The sequence below is a fragment of the Littorina saxatilis genome, linkage group LG2, assembly GCF_037325665.1.
Source record: "Littorina saxatilis isolate snail1 linkage group LG2, US_GU_Lsax_2.0, whole genome shotgun sequence".
Lineage (NCBI taxonomy): Eukaryota > Metazoa > Mollusca > Gastropoda > Littorinimorpha > Littorinidae > Littorina > Littorina saxatilis.
In genome coordinates this window covers 89587165-89601877 of record NC_090246.1, presented here as the reverse complement: position 1 = coordinate 89601877, position 14713 = coordinate 89587165, and the positions used below count along the sequence as shown (strand labels likewise).

General features: G+C 43.5%; 2 protein-coding genes across 3 annotated transcripts in view; one reads left to right on the top strand and one right to left on the bottom strand.

The window, feature by feature from the left end:
• Positions 1–6764, top strand: part of LOC138960097 (methylthioribose kinase-like) — an 8767-nt gene extending 2003 nt beyond the window's left edge. The window contains exons 2-8 of one of the 2 annotated variants that reach the window (XM_070331844.1): positions 1–78; positions 566–695; positions 947–1118; positions 1610–1850; positions 3068–3674; positions 4454–4574; positions 6162–6764. The exon at positions 1–78 is cut by the window's left edge and continues 60 nt beyond it. In XM_070331844.1, the coding sequence (XP_070187945.1) occupies positions 1–78; positions 566–695; positions 947–1118; positions 1610–1850; positions 3068–3674; positions 4454–4574; positions 6162–6360 (1548 nt within the window). In that variant the 3' untranslated portion in view covers positions 6361–6764. The remainder of the gene's footprint in view (positions 79–565; positions 696–946; positions 1119–1609; positions 1851–3067; positions 3675–4453; positions 4575–6161) is intronic. The other variant, XM_070331845.1, reaches the window with a different exon arrangement.
• A 1594-nt stretch (positions 6765–8358) lies between these two features.
• LOC138960096 (uncharacterized) lies at positions 8359–10223 on the bottom strand. Its single transcript, XM_070331842.1, has one exon. The coding sequence runs from the start codon at positions 9834–9836 to the stop codon at positions 9189–9191; it is 648 nt and encodes a 215-aa protein (XP_070187943.1). The 5' UTR covers positions 9837–10223; the 3' UTR covers positions 8359–9188.
• Positions 10224–14713: the final 4490 nt, after the last annotated feature.

Sequence of the window (14713 nt, the reverse complement as noted above, 5' to 3'; positions counted from 1 at the left end):
AATGACGTCATCAGAATTAGGATCAAACATCAGGATGACGCAGGATTTATACTAAAGATAGCGCCTGATTCTAAGAAGGTAATAAAAGGGTCTTACTGAATACCTCCTACACCCCTCCCCAACCATGCACTGGCCCCCAGCCCACTCCAGCCCATCCCCCATAAAATAAAATAAATCAACGGTAAGTTCATTGCATCAGTGATTGCATGGAAAGTGATTTCAGCGGTTAAGTCCCCATTGTCCTACATAATGTGATAACGTTCAGGATCAACAATACAGGCTCGTGTGTGCGTGTATGTGTGTGTGTGTGTGTGTGTGTGTGTGTGTGTGTGTGTGTGTGTGCGTGCGTGCGTGCGTGCGTGCGTGCGTGCGTGTGTGTGTGTGTGTGTGCACGCGTGTGTGTGAGCAGAACCCGTACCCCTTTGGATCGAAAAATTGTCTTGGAGAAACAGGTAGAAATTTAATGAGCTATTCTTCATGAAAGAAACGCTTTCATGCAATCCTTTATTTGTTCAAACCTCTGTTTATCATAGTTCTTGTATACATGAGGTTTTTTTTCTCGCAGGATGATATGACAGAACTGTTGCTCCCGCCAGAACGAGGCCAGATGGAATTCGAAGCCTTGACCTACTTCAACACCTTGGTGCCCGGATGTGCTCCCTGTCCACTTTTCTACGACAAATTCAACAAAATATGTAATTATTTATGTGCTGATAAGCCTTACCGGTCGGTTTGGTGAAGATTGGGGTTGGTTGTTGGGGGGTGGAAGGGCTGGAGCCGGGAATGGGGTGGGTTGGAAAACCGGCAAGGTTATAATGTTTTCTTGCTTAGGCCAACGTTTTTGAAGCAGTCATTGAATCATGAAGTGATAAGAAAAGTTGTAACAGCTTTAAACCAATAGTATAAGAGATGAATTTCATCACTGAAAGTAATTTTCTCCGTCCAGTGTGCATGCGGGAGTTGAGTGACCACCAGCCACTGTCCGGAGCAGTGCTGAGCGGTCAGTTCTCGGACATTGGAGCGCGCGCCCTGGGGACAGCACTGGCCTCACTGCATGCGGTCACTCACACCTTGACCGTGGGCACGGACAGGCTGCAGGAACTCAGCCAACAGTTTAGGTGAGTGATATTTGATTCTGTGCGTGAAATGTGCTGCCTTTATATCTAAATGTTTACAGTTTTATAAAGAAAGCAGACAAGAACACTTTCAACTCTTATTCATCTTCTCCTTTAAAATACACACTCTGTCTGTCTGGCTGGCTGACTGGCTGGCTGGCTGTCTGGCTGGCTGGCTGTCTAATGGAGAAAGGGAGAGAATTAACAAATATAGAAGAGATATGGAGTGGCAATTTAGAGGTCAACAGATGGGTTAGCAGACAAGTTTGTTCAACTCGTTTTCATCTTCTTCTGTGAAATACAGACTCTGCCTGTCTGTCTGCCTGCCTGTCTGTCTGTCTGTCTGAAGGAAGGAGAGAGAGAGAATGAACAAATGTAAAAGAGATAGAAGAGATAGTGAGGCCACAACATGGATTAACTGAACAAGTACCTGTTCTATATCGTTGTACGTTATTATTGGCGTCAGTATCAGTCACCCACATCTTTTCTTTCAGGGCGCGAGATTCTATGATGACTTTGCTCAGGACCTATCACTTTGAACGACCTTTTGACCCCTCTGACTCCGGAAGACGTTGCCACCCATCCGTACTGCGCATGCTCCCAGAGGTCTTTGGTGACGCCGCTGTCATGAAGGCAAAAGAGGAGGTCAAAAGGTCATTCATGAATGACCTTGAGTGTTTAGTTCATGGTGACCTTCACATTGAGTCTGTTCTGGTCAACGGCAGTGACATCAAGGTATTGGTATAGTTTTCATTCCAAAGTAACGCCCCCCACTGGACTTTTATCTTACATTGTTAAAGGCACAGTGCAGCTCACAGCCTTCGTTTTGCGTTTTTGTTGCAGCTGAGTGCATTTACAGTTCAAAAATCCTCCTATGGTAGTAAAACAAACCCAAAACTACCCAACGACGACATCTGTGAAGCTCGACAGTTTCTTGTTCACGCGAGTGCATAAATTAACCTAGTTATTACGTGGTGTTTGGTCGGAGTTCGATTCAACTGAGTGATTCCGGCCTCCATTTTGTTTTACACAAACTCATGATGACGTCTGACATAGTTTGCTAGTGACGTGTCTTTTTGTGCATGATATGGTGATCTACCTGATCTAAATTTAGATCCAAAAATAGGCCAAGACCAGCCTGGTCCGAGTACGAAATTAATTCGTAAAAAAATCGCAGTTCTTGACTCTTTGGGTGCAAGTCAATGAAACTTGGTAGTTCTTCTAACGGATAGCTGCCTGAGGTATGACTAAAAGCCCCAGGGGCTCCGTGCACCTGGATTTGACAAGTGCAGTACCTTTAAGTCAGAAAACAGAAGCCTGACAAATCACAAGATAGGCTCACGGACAAAAAAGGGTTGGTAACTGCAGGGACTAAGTAACATTTATGTGAACACCGTTCATGGTGATTACGTAGAGAATGTAACCTATGAAACAATTTTGTCCGATGCTCTAGCTCTCTACAGTGATAGTGCTCACGGTCCACCGGGCTTGGTTTATGAAAGTTAGCATGAATACTTCCCTCAGTGAGTGCGGATGCCCTCGTATTCACTCTCCTGGGGGCCATCTTGTACATGTGGCTCATGAATGATCAAACACTAATAATTAAATGCTCAATGAAGTGTCTCACACTCTACATCTCCCACGCAGGCAAGGTTAGATTAGTCAGGGTGGGTTTTTTTTTCTCCATATGTGTGTTTTATTATTGAGTCTTGGTCTTTAGTGTTGAACCTTGACATCCCAAAACAGATATACTGCCAACGCTCCAACATTCAGAATAAAAAACAAACAGAATTGTAGGTTATTGGAACGTTCAGTTATTGACAAAACAAAACGTTACCCGTCACCTACAGTTCTTTTTGTTTGATTGTCGAGTCTTGAATGGAGTATAATTGTCAACATGTGTATTTTATTATTATTTTATTATTGAATTGTGTTTATTTTCTTGCGATCAGATCATCGATGCGGAGTTCACACGCGTGGGTCCTTGCGCTTACGACCTGGGTCTGCTGCTAGCCACTTTGCTCATCGTCTTCCACCGCTATCGGCACGTGGTGCTCGTCCCACAGCGACCTGACCTTTACAATTCACAGCACACTGATGACATCGCTGACCCAGATCACATTGTCAAGGCCTCTGATACCGTCAATGTAGCCTCGACACAGTCAGACACAAAAGACTCTTGTGTTTCAGGTGGAGAAAAGAACGGTCATGGTAAACTCATAAAGAAAGGTAAGAAGTGTCAAGACGTGCCGAAAACACAGGGAGATGGTGGCAGAGAAAACTGCTTCGCAGAGGCGGTCGACTGCAGAGACGGTAATGCTGACGAAAATACAGCAGACTCACACCAGGTTTTTAATATAGAGGAGAGTTTGAAAACAGAAGATTCTGACCAAGGGTCTGGGAGGAGGAAGCCCGACGCTAATGACGCTGACAGTGGTAACCATGGCAGCAGTAACCATGACAACCTGGCAGCGCCGGATACGGACGAAGCTAAGGTTGAGCTTGAGGACCAAACAGACGTCCGTGCAGACGACATCATTCGCAAGTGCTCTGTTCTGTGTGAGTTCTTTGTCACCTGTCTATTGTTTTACGTCCGACAGCATGCCATACAAACACTACATAATTATGTGCAGATCACATTCTGATGCAGTGCCGGTTAGTAATAAATTTCGCTACTTTCAGGTCAGAATCATTCACTTATCTTAGCATGGATGTTATTCCGTAAAATTGCAAAAACTTAAGATGGAAAACCAGGAATTTAACAGAAAGAGCAAGCAGTTGGAACGATTGTGAAAACAGTAAATATTTGGGGACAAACGTTCTGTTATGCAGTTTATCACTCAGAGTGATCTTCCTTGCACTTCAATCGGTAGCAGCCCATGTCTGTGTACATGTACGTGTTTATCAGTATGGTTAAAGTGTCAAGCGGACTGCCTTAAATGGTATATAGACTGTTTTACTTAAATAGCACGGTAATTATGCTTTGATTGGGGTGCGAAATTTGTCGCAATAACTTGTTTGCTAACTTTAGTTTTAGCTTTGCTGTTCCCTGCGTGTGTTTTGGACTGTCGATAGACGAACTGCGGAAATAACTCCGTCGGATTTGTGTAGGTTGCAAATGAGTCAATACTCTTGCTTATATATAGTGAGGCAAGCTTTTCTCACGTTCTCCTTGCCCACGTGTTTCCGACACACCCTTCGCTAGTGATTGGCCTATAATGTTACGTGGGAAAGTTAGACTCAATAAAAGCAAAAGTATTAACTCTATCACAAACCCTTATAACTCCGACAGAGTTATTTCCGAACATCGTCTATTTAGGTTGCTATTTTCATGTCAGTGCAAGAATACACAGAGAGGCTGGGTGAAAGTCTCCACAGCAGTGTCAGAGATAGAGAGAAGTTCCAGCAAACATTGCTTCAGGGTGTGGCTGCCTTTACTGGCTGTGAGATGCTTGCGTGGTAAGTACACACGCACTTACGCATGCACGAACGCACGCACGCGCACACACACACGCACGCACGCACGCACACACAGACACACACACATACACGCACACGCACACACACAAACACACACTCACACACAAACACACACTCACACACAAACACACACACACACACACACACACACACACACACACACACAAACGCACACACGCACGCACTCTGGCTCTTTCAAAAGACATGCAATAGTACTATACTTTAGTCTTATGCATGAGCTTAGATGCACACTCCTCCTCGTGAAACCAGTTCAGCTGACCATCTCAGATCGGACCAGGCTTTTACACGGAATAAGATCAACTCTTCACTTGGTCACATATCCAAAATCAAATCCCCTTACTGCTTGCTGTGGTGAGTTGGAATTTTGATTTTGATGAAATAATTTCTTAAAGCGAGCCACTAGTGGCTTTTACCGAAATTAATACATCCAAAACAATGCCGACTATGCACAGAAGGCACCAATGCTGTTGATTGTTGGTATGTGACCAAGTGCAGGGATCATCTTGTCCCATGTAAAAGCCCGGTGTAACACGAAAATTTTACTCCACGAAAAATGTACTCCGGAGTAAATATTTCGTACGATATTCTTACTCCGAGTACACTTTTCGTACGTGAAAAGAACTCCCCAAGGCACGAAAAAATTACTCCCTCCACGAAATTTTTACTCCACATTTTTTTTTACTTCCTAGAAAAATCTCGTACGCAAAAATGGGATGCGGGCGAAGGGATAATGCCAATAAGTGATCTCGCGCACACGAATGTCGCGCTACCCTCCTTCCACCCCTTCCACCACCAAGACTAACAGGGGACAAGGGAGTACAAATTTCGTACACCTGGCATGGGAAGTTAAATTGCTCGTGTTGGGGTGAAGTAATTTATTCGTTATTTATTCGTCAGGGGAGTAACATTTTTGTACGAAATGTTTACTCGGAACTCACCTGTCTTGGGGAGTAATTTTCTCGTGCAATGGGGGAGTGCTTTTTTCGTAAAGGGAGTAACTTTTTCGTACGAAATGTTTACTCCGGAGTAAAAATCTCGTGGGAGTAGTTTTCTCGTGTTACACCGGCCATATCCGAGACGGTGAGCCGGACTGTTTCCGCAAGAAGGAGTGTGCCTTTCTGCTCTTGCCTGCCACTGCATTATCGTCACGCTCATAAATGTAATTGCCTATGTCATTTTTCATAGTTTTGAGAAAAACGCAAAACGTTATTTGGTTTGTGAACAATCTGCCTGTCTCATTTTAGGTATAAGTTGCAAACTGCCTCTCTCGAGCGGTCAACAGAGGTATACGCGTGAGATAAAGAGTTGACAGAAGCATTTTCAATCAGCACAACTGCATTACAACCCTATTACAACCCTATTACAACCCTATTACAACCCTGAAAAAGCTTTTTCATACCTTCCCATTCTCCAAACAAGTCTTTATGTATCAAGATGAGCGTGACGTTATACTACTATAATATTGCCAGTGCCAAGTGCCTGTGGTATATGGACTAACTTTTCCTTTTTGCCTGTGGTATGGACCGACTGTTCCTCACTTTGCAGGGTGATAGGTCCGCCACACATGGACTTCATGGACTCCAGTCCGCCAGCACAGGTGGACTGCGTGAGGACTGCGCTCCACTTGCTGAGACACATGCAGAGAATTGTGTGTGTGGAGGACTTGGTCCGTCTTTTGCATCCCACTTATGGTAAAAATGTTTCTCAGCGCCAAGATAATCTAACGGGTGATGATAGTAAATGAATGGGTGAGGCGTTTAAAATGGTGGGGGAGGAAGTGGTGTGTGTGTGTGTGACGGTATGTGTGTGTGTGTGTGTGTGTGAGTGTGTGTGTGTGTTTGTGCGTGCGTGTGTACGTACGTACGCGCGCATGTGTGTGTGTGTGTGTGTGTGTGTGTGTATGCACATACCCACACACGCGTGCACGTGCACGAACACACAGGCGTGCGAGCGTTTGCATTGTAATTTGTCAAACTGTATTGATTTATTATCTATTCATTTTAATTTATTTACATGGATACTGCAAGAAATGTTCGCATGTTTTTCTGTCTTTGAAGTTAAGATTTTCACTACTAAGCTGAGCTGTGATACTGTTTTAGTGTGTCGATGATCTGTAAAAATTGTAAATAAAACACACGCCATAACATATAGGCTACTAATTGCTTTGTACGATCAATCTTTTAGGTCGTGTGTGTGTGTGTATGTGTGTGTGTGTGTGTGTGTGTGTGTGTGTGTGTGTGTGTGTGTGTGTGTGTGTTTTTTGTTGTGTTGTGTTGTGTTGTGTGTGTGTGTGTGTGTGTGTGTGTGTGTGTGTGTGTGTGTGTGTGTGTGTGTGTGTGTGTGTGTGTGTGTGTGTGTAAGCGCACACGTGCGTGCGCGTGTGTGTAAACACAAACGTGCGTGTGTGTGTGTGTGTGTGTGTTTGACACAGATACTTTGGCCAAACAAAAATATATGTTGGTATAGGGTAACCCGACCGACCCTATTTTTTTCCCGCCGACCCTAAAACTTTTTTTTCATTTCTCAAAAAAAATCAACAACAAAAAACCTCTGGCACATTTTGCGACCCGTACCGAGACTAAAATTGAAAAAAAATAAAATTAAGAAGCCGACCTACCGACCCTATTTTGGGGGGTTACCCTAAACCAACATATATTTTTGTTTGGCCTTAGTTCATTTGCTTGCCTTGGCTATTTGATTTCATCAATCAACACATTTACAGTTCCAGGGGTTGCCTCCCTTGGAACAAGCGCATTGCAAAGGGAGAATCTTGCCTATCAATTCTGTCCTTACTATTTTATAAGGTTTCGTTGCAATAATCGGTGGGTTTTCCGCTGCCTGTACAACTAAGATACATCATGGTTTGATAAAGATTAATTATTCTAATTGAATAGTACAGGGAATGATTGCAGCTTCAGGGATGGTTAAAGATACGTTAAAAAAACAATAACCCACCATCCAGCTAATGCCGGGTTCACGTGTTTAAATAATCAATTATTCCTCCTGTTTGTTCTATTGGCATACTACGAAGTTTGTCAATTACTTTAATACAAATTTTGAAGTATAATTTACGTCTAAATTATGCAGCAGATACTTATAAACGATGTGAGGAAGTAACAACACATGTAACAACACAAGTAACACATATAACAACACAGACAATAAATAACACACATCATCTCCTTGACAACAATACACACACACATTACAGTCTTAAACACAAAAACGTTTGTATTGCCACATTGTAAAATTTTAATTAAAACGTTCTACAAAGAGCGTACTAAGTGGCGATCACAATTCGTTGTATGACATCAGATTTTATAATACAAATTAATCATAACCAATAAATATTTCAACTCTGCAAACTTAAATACATCACAAACACACACACACACACACACACACACACACACACACACACACACACACACACACACACACACACACACACACACACACACACACTCGCACACACTCGCACACTCATGCGAACGCTCGCTCAAAACCGCGCAGTTAGTTGTATAAATTACTTCACAATATCTATCACAAACACCGCTGTCTAAAGTACAACGTGATTAGACATCGCAAGTAATTACTGAATTTAATAACATGCGGGAAAACAAAGTATTCATATAAAAAGGAATATGAACACACACACACACAAACACACACACACAAACACACACACACACACACACACACACACACACACACACACACACACACACACACACACACACACATGTTCAATGTTTACAATGTATACCTACATAGTAGATTCATGCTAGTTGAATCAGCAATACAGTGAAATCAAAATTAAAAAACATTCTCCTCCAGGCTATCCTATATAACATCAACGCTAAAGGGACGGGTAGAAACATCATAGTTCTACATTAGCAGTCAGCCTGTTGCGGATTTCTATAATTATTTCCTTTGCATTATTTCTTTGGGGTGTTTGTTTTTTCAGTTGTGACTCTATTGTCACTTAACATACTTAAATAATGTGACTGTCCACAGAAAACGTGCACTAGTTCAGGCAACGACCGAGCTATTCCAACTTATTCAGACAGGAGTCCAGTTTCATACTGAGCCCGTTTAGAGCCAAGACTTATGCAGCAATATTGTGTCGGAGAAATGTAACATTCTTCGCCGAACTATTTGTTCAGCTTGACGTCCTGTTTTGAACATAGAATTTAATCAGATGAAGTACAGGTGCGTGAATTCCTCGCCTCAAGCCACGAAGAAGAACCCACGAAGCCGGGCTTGGGTTCATGCCCATGTCCTTGGCGACGCTGAAGGAGCAACACTGTACTGACCCTGGTGGTAACTTGTGGCAAAGCCCCTATCTATGTTCCAGTGAGAAGAAGCCTATGATGAGTCGGGTCAAAAACATCTCTGGGAAAATATCCATATGTCCTGGGATCGTTGCACAAAATATTAAGCGAAGAGTATATTAATTACTAAACAATTGTCTGTGTATGAATCCAAATGATTTATCAAATATTCCTAAACCATGAAAACAAAGTACGATGCAAACACTACACCGAAAACAAACTAGTTGAAAACTAACGTTTAAAATATACCTCTTAAATCTATCACAAAAACAGAAAACAAAGCCAGCAAAACCAGATGACCCACTTTGCAGCGTGTTTCACGTGCTGCCCCGTTCTTGTCTTGTCTGGCGTCAAAGAAAAAACACTTGCCGTTCTTCACAGTGTCAACCTTGAAGCGGCGACTCCTGCAGAAAGCCTCACCGTCCGCGTACAGCGATCTGATGACGGAACCTTTGAGGATGGCGGTCTTGCAGGCGTCGTACCAAGCCTGGCAGAACTCTTCGCACACTGTCAGACTCTCCATCAGGTAGAAGCGGTGCTGGTCGGGGGAGCAGATGTAGCACATGAGGTAGTTGGTGTACCTCTGACACTCGGGGGAGGCGCCACGCAGAGGTTTCACTCGTCCGAACGTGGCGTCGATCTCTTCTTGCCTGCAGCACGAACTTTCCTTAAACCAGGTGCAGTTCTTCAGGTTTCGCTGCACTTCGGGAGCCCGGTTGTTGAAGAAGGGACAGTACTTTATTTCCTTGCTCACCTCCATTGTCTTGACGTCCCCCTTGGACCTGGTGTCGGCCTGAGAGGGGAGGATGGTGACCACGCACATCGACAACACGGCTAGCGTCACGGCCAGACCCAAGCTCGGTGTGATTACCGGAAAGGCCGCCATCTTGGATTGCCAGACGTTCGGTGCTTAAGATCGATGGTGCTCGGCCGCAATGTCTGTTTGTTTCTTTTTCTCCTTGTCACAGAATTGCTGTCCAGTCCACGGAATATGTCCCTGCACCGCACACCAGCATCGTTCAAGTCACCATCCAGAATCCCGGCCACGCTAACTCCGAATGAGCGGAGATTTCAGCGAGACTGACGATGCTGTATTGAGTGTTCCACCACCACCAGCAGACAAACAGTTGTGCCTACTAGCAGCATATTCAGCGGCAGTCCTACGCCATGGCCGATAGAAGAAAGGGTCGATAGATTTCCACCAGTGTACTCGCTTCTTCAGCATCGCACGCACACACACAGAGTAGCTTGCGATACGCTGCGGGAATCAATACCTTGCCCTGCCTCCTCCACCCACCCCATCCCCCACCCCCTCCCTCCATCCCTGCCCCCTAGGCTTTGCGACGCCCGCTAAAACTGATTATCCCTTTTCGGCTTTTCTCCGTCTGATGGGACCTCCACTTTTCGCCAGTGCTAACAATTGAGGGATGTTTTTGTTTCGATTTTTTGGCCACAAGACAGTCTGGCATCGTTCAATCGTCGATTTCTTATTTCTAGAGGTCTTTTTGTCTGAAGTCTCACAGGACCATTTCATGGACTGTGGATCTTGGTGAGGTTTTGTCTTTAATATGTCATTTTAATTTCGATTTCTGATTTTTGACAGCATATCCTTATTATCTTAAAAGAACTATAGAACGTTTGCTCGCACTGCGAGAGCCTTCGATTATTCTGACAGTGACTGGTTAGGCCACACAAAAAATAGTCTGTTTACGGTAACCCGACCGACCCTATTTTTTTCGCGCGACCCTAGACTTTTTTTGGGCATTTGGGAGGGGGGGGGAAAAAATTGCAAAATAACGTAAAAATATGGTTTTTTGGAGAAAAAAAAAAATCCCGACCTACCGACCCTATTTTTTTGGCCTATGTTACCGTAAACAGACCCTTTTTTTTTGGGGGGGGGGGGCTTATGATGAAGGTATTCTTCAATAGCCCTGCTGAGAATGACGAAAAAATACACTACACGGAAACTTTGTCAGTTAAACATTGAAAATTGGCGATCATCGTCGGGCACAACCAAAGCAAAACCCTTATGTCCAACTGAGCGAAGCAACGGAGGCATCAATTAGGTTTGAAGGGGAATCATCACTTACCTAGTTAACCGTGTATCAAAGCAGCAGCAGCAAGATGACAATGGGGGGTGTTAACTAGAAGTGGTCAATATAGTCACCGGTTATTTTAATGAGTTTGTACGATCTGACCAATCAGAGAGAGTGTTCCATTCTGAACCTCAACTAGATTTAAAAACAGTGTTGCGTGGTTCAAATAAAATATTATATAGAGATCAGGACTGATTTCACTTTGTTTGTATTAATGAAACCAAGAAAACGTAAACAAATCTACTTCATACTGTCAAAAGTTTTTCGGTATGGCACAATACGGTAAAGGGTGGCACCGGCAAAAGTGCTGATTGTGTTTTTTGTGGTTAGGCCTATCTTTTATCGCGAGTTCCGACAGTAGCGGCTCGGTTACTGCGGACCAGCATAACTGAGTTCACACAGAACTATTCTCAGCTGCACTCAACATGGAAAAAAACCCGTGTTAATTGTTTCAAGACAACCACATTTTGTAACACTACTTTGAAACTTCTGCTTCTTGTCATCATTATAATCATTGCAAGGGCTCCAGGAACTGAGAAATGTTAAACAAAATACACTTAAAGCCACGTAAATGTTACAGGAAGGCGCCTATGGTGCCACAGACTTCCTGCGGCAGAGTCTCTGCTGCGCCGGGCTCAGCAGCTCGCGGCCGCCGTGACCTTGCAGGGCGGAGCATCGAAATTTGCGCGGAATATTCAAAAAGCTTAAACCACACTCACTTTTTTTTCTCTTGAAAACAGCATAAATATTGTTTTAAGCGTAATAAGTTTAATCTGTATGTATGCTGGAGGTGTAAATGCACTAACATGCATATTTTGTTGCTTGTAAGATGTAGTGATCACTTACAAAACTTTGACAAGTTTGGTCTTTCGGTTGGCGGTGTAATGTGATTCTTATGTACCGGTTCGACATGTAGGAAACAGCAGTATTTAACTGATTTCTTCCGCATTGAATCTTTCTTTGTGCAATTAGTATAGAAGATTGCAGAGAGTGTATTCTGATGATTTAAAATGTGTGTATTATTAAGCAGCCCTGATAGTACTGACTATGTCTCTTTCTACTAAACTCAGTGTGTGACTTCTTAACTGTGCACATTTTCAGCCAGAAATTCATTTCTCTTCCTTGTCTTGCTTGCAAATTTGTTCTTTCCTGGCCGAGCGATAACATAAACACCCCTGCCAAGGGTTGTGTTCTGCGATGTTTTAGAGCTCGGAAAGGCAGCAGAGGGCTTGTCATCAGCTTTCTCTAAATGGATTGCTTGAGGGCTAAAAAGGAAGGGATACTGCTATATCAGTGGTGGTTGTTGACATCTTGTATATATACAGCTTGCTGAATCCTAATGCTAGGGCCAAGAAGGAAACTCGGCTCCACAGTTTTGATATGTAGATTTAAAAACAGTGTTGCGTGGTTCAAATAAAATATTATATAGAGATCAGGACTGATTTCACTTTGTTTGTATTAATGAAACCAAGAAAACGTAAACAAATCTACTTCATACTGTCAAAAGTGTTTCGGTATGGCACAATACGGTAAAGGGTGGCACCGGCAAAAGTATGCTCACAAAAAAGAAGACAACAAAAATTGCTTCCAAAATTGGATTCTGGTTTTCTCTTCGATTCATTTCATTATAGAAACAGAGACAATAAAGTTACAACTGTCACCAGCAAAAGGCACATGTACATCACACTTTTAAGGCGTTGGCATGGTAACCACTTTCCCTGAAACTGCATTTTCTTAAAGCTGAAAATCTAGTTACTCCAGTAAGAATGTGTGGTTCTGATCTGATTTTGCAAAGCGTCGGTCTAGGATGCGTGCCTTTTTCTGACTGGACAAGTCACTTCGGAAAGATTGTCGCCATAGGGCCATGACTTCACCAATTAGGGGATCTTTTCTCAACGTCATTCCATCAACAACCATCACAAAGTATATGGGTTATTTCCTGGAAACAACGCCATTCCGTAAATGAATTTTGTTTTGACCTATCAAAAACGTCAATCCATTCAGGTCAATTAATTATCTCAAAAAAATAAACGCCACACAGCATCAGATTTTCGCCGAACAACGTCACTCGGGTAAGTGCACAATATTTCATTTTCCCGAAAAGTACGTCACTGAAGTAAACACACATTATTTTGACAAAGACAGACGTCAGTCCAGCAGGTGTAGTGTTTTTGCATTAAGTCAAGTTTTGACATAACGGAAAGGAACATTTTAGTCACGGACTAGTTTCTAGCAAAGCGTGACGACGAGAAGGCATGTGATAGTCATATACAGTGCCGATCATCACACGGCAGACTTTCAAACAACTTTCCCCCAACTTTCAGGCGATTTAAGTCGGTGCCAAGTCCAGTCAAAATCGCTGCCCATGTGAACAGCGCAAATGCTCTAACTACTTTTAAGCGGCGATTTTCGGCAGACTTCAAGGCCAGTTCAGCTATTGGAGCTACCTCCTAATGCGGGAAGAGCAGTTTGGTCAGAGCTTATCAATTAGTAAGTGCAATAAGGAAAGTCTGCACAAAATCGGCGCCAAGTCACGGCCGAGTCGAGCAGCGCTCAACTGAGTTTTCGAGTCGCGGCTAAATCTGTCCTAAATTGAACCTAAATCGTTGGGGCCGTTCACATGGCCGACTTAGCCTCAACAACTCGAACGATTTCAAAACAACAAAAGTCGGGGAAAAGTTGGTTGAAAGTCTGCCATGTAAACGGCACTGAAGTGTGTCTTGCCATGGAATCATGTGTCACTAAAGTAGGCGTGTCTGGCCAATGACATCGCGTGTCAGTCATGCAGGTGTGTCTTGCCATGAGTGACGGCGGCAGGTGAGGTGCCGGGTGTCCAGACGTCGTGGAACTCGTCGTCGGTCAGCGTCTCACACACTGACCCTGCGTCCATGTCCAGTCGGTGGTGACCAGTAGGTGGCCGATTTAGAGGCGATTCTGAAACAATTATAGAGTACTGATATTTTCTGCACAATCCTTTTTTAACCGGGCAACCCAATTAACATGAGTAGCAATTCATTGTTGTGCTGTTGACGCGGACAAGAGGGAGCATTTTCATTTCATATTCATCTTTCTAGGTTTTCTGATGTTGTTTTTTGTGGTCAGTGCCCTATTTGATCTGCTTGCTTATGGCTTAAGGGGATTGTTCGTTGTGGCGTTGTATTTTTTGCGATTGCCGAACAAATTCACCAGCTAGTGTATCCACGGTGTGGGAGACGTTCCATGCGTAAAAAGCTCTGAGGCGGAAGTGTTCCAGCTCTGAGGGGCCACTTTTTCGCAGTCGGCTCAGATCTCTCGCCACGGTAGGTGTCGAAGGCAGTGTTCCACTATACTTTTTGGTTTGTAACGTTCATAAATGCATTGGGTATTACCACAAGTAGGCAAATAGATGCTACAATGAATAGATATCGCAAGAATTGATCTTTTCTGTCAAAAAGTGGCGATTTTTGTGCATTTTCGTGGTTGTGCTCTAGACAGACTAACACAGACCATCCACACCCTAATGGGGAGCTGCAGCAATGCTAAAACAATGTTTTGGCGTCAAAAAAAGTTTCACATTGCTCCTAGATTTCTCTCAAAATTAAATAATTCGTTTAATCGATAATCCAGCTCTGAGCAAGAGCGAAATGGGCGGAGCTTAGTTTGTTCCAGCTCTGACGCAATTCGCAAA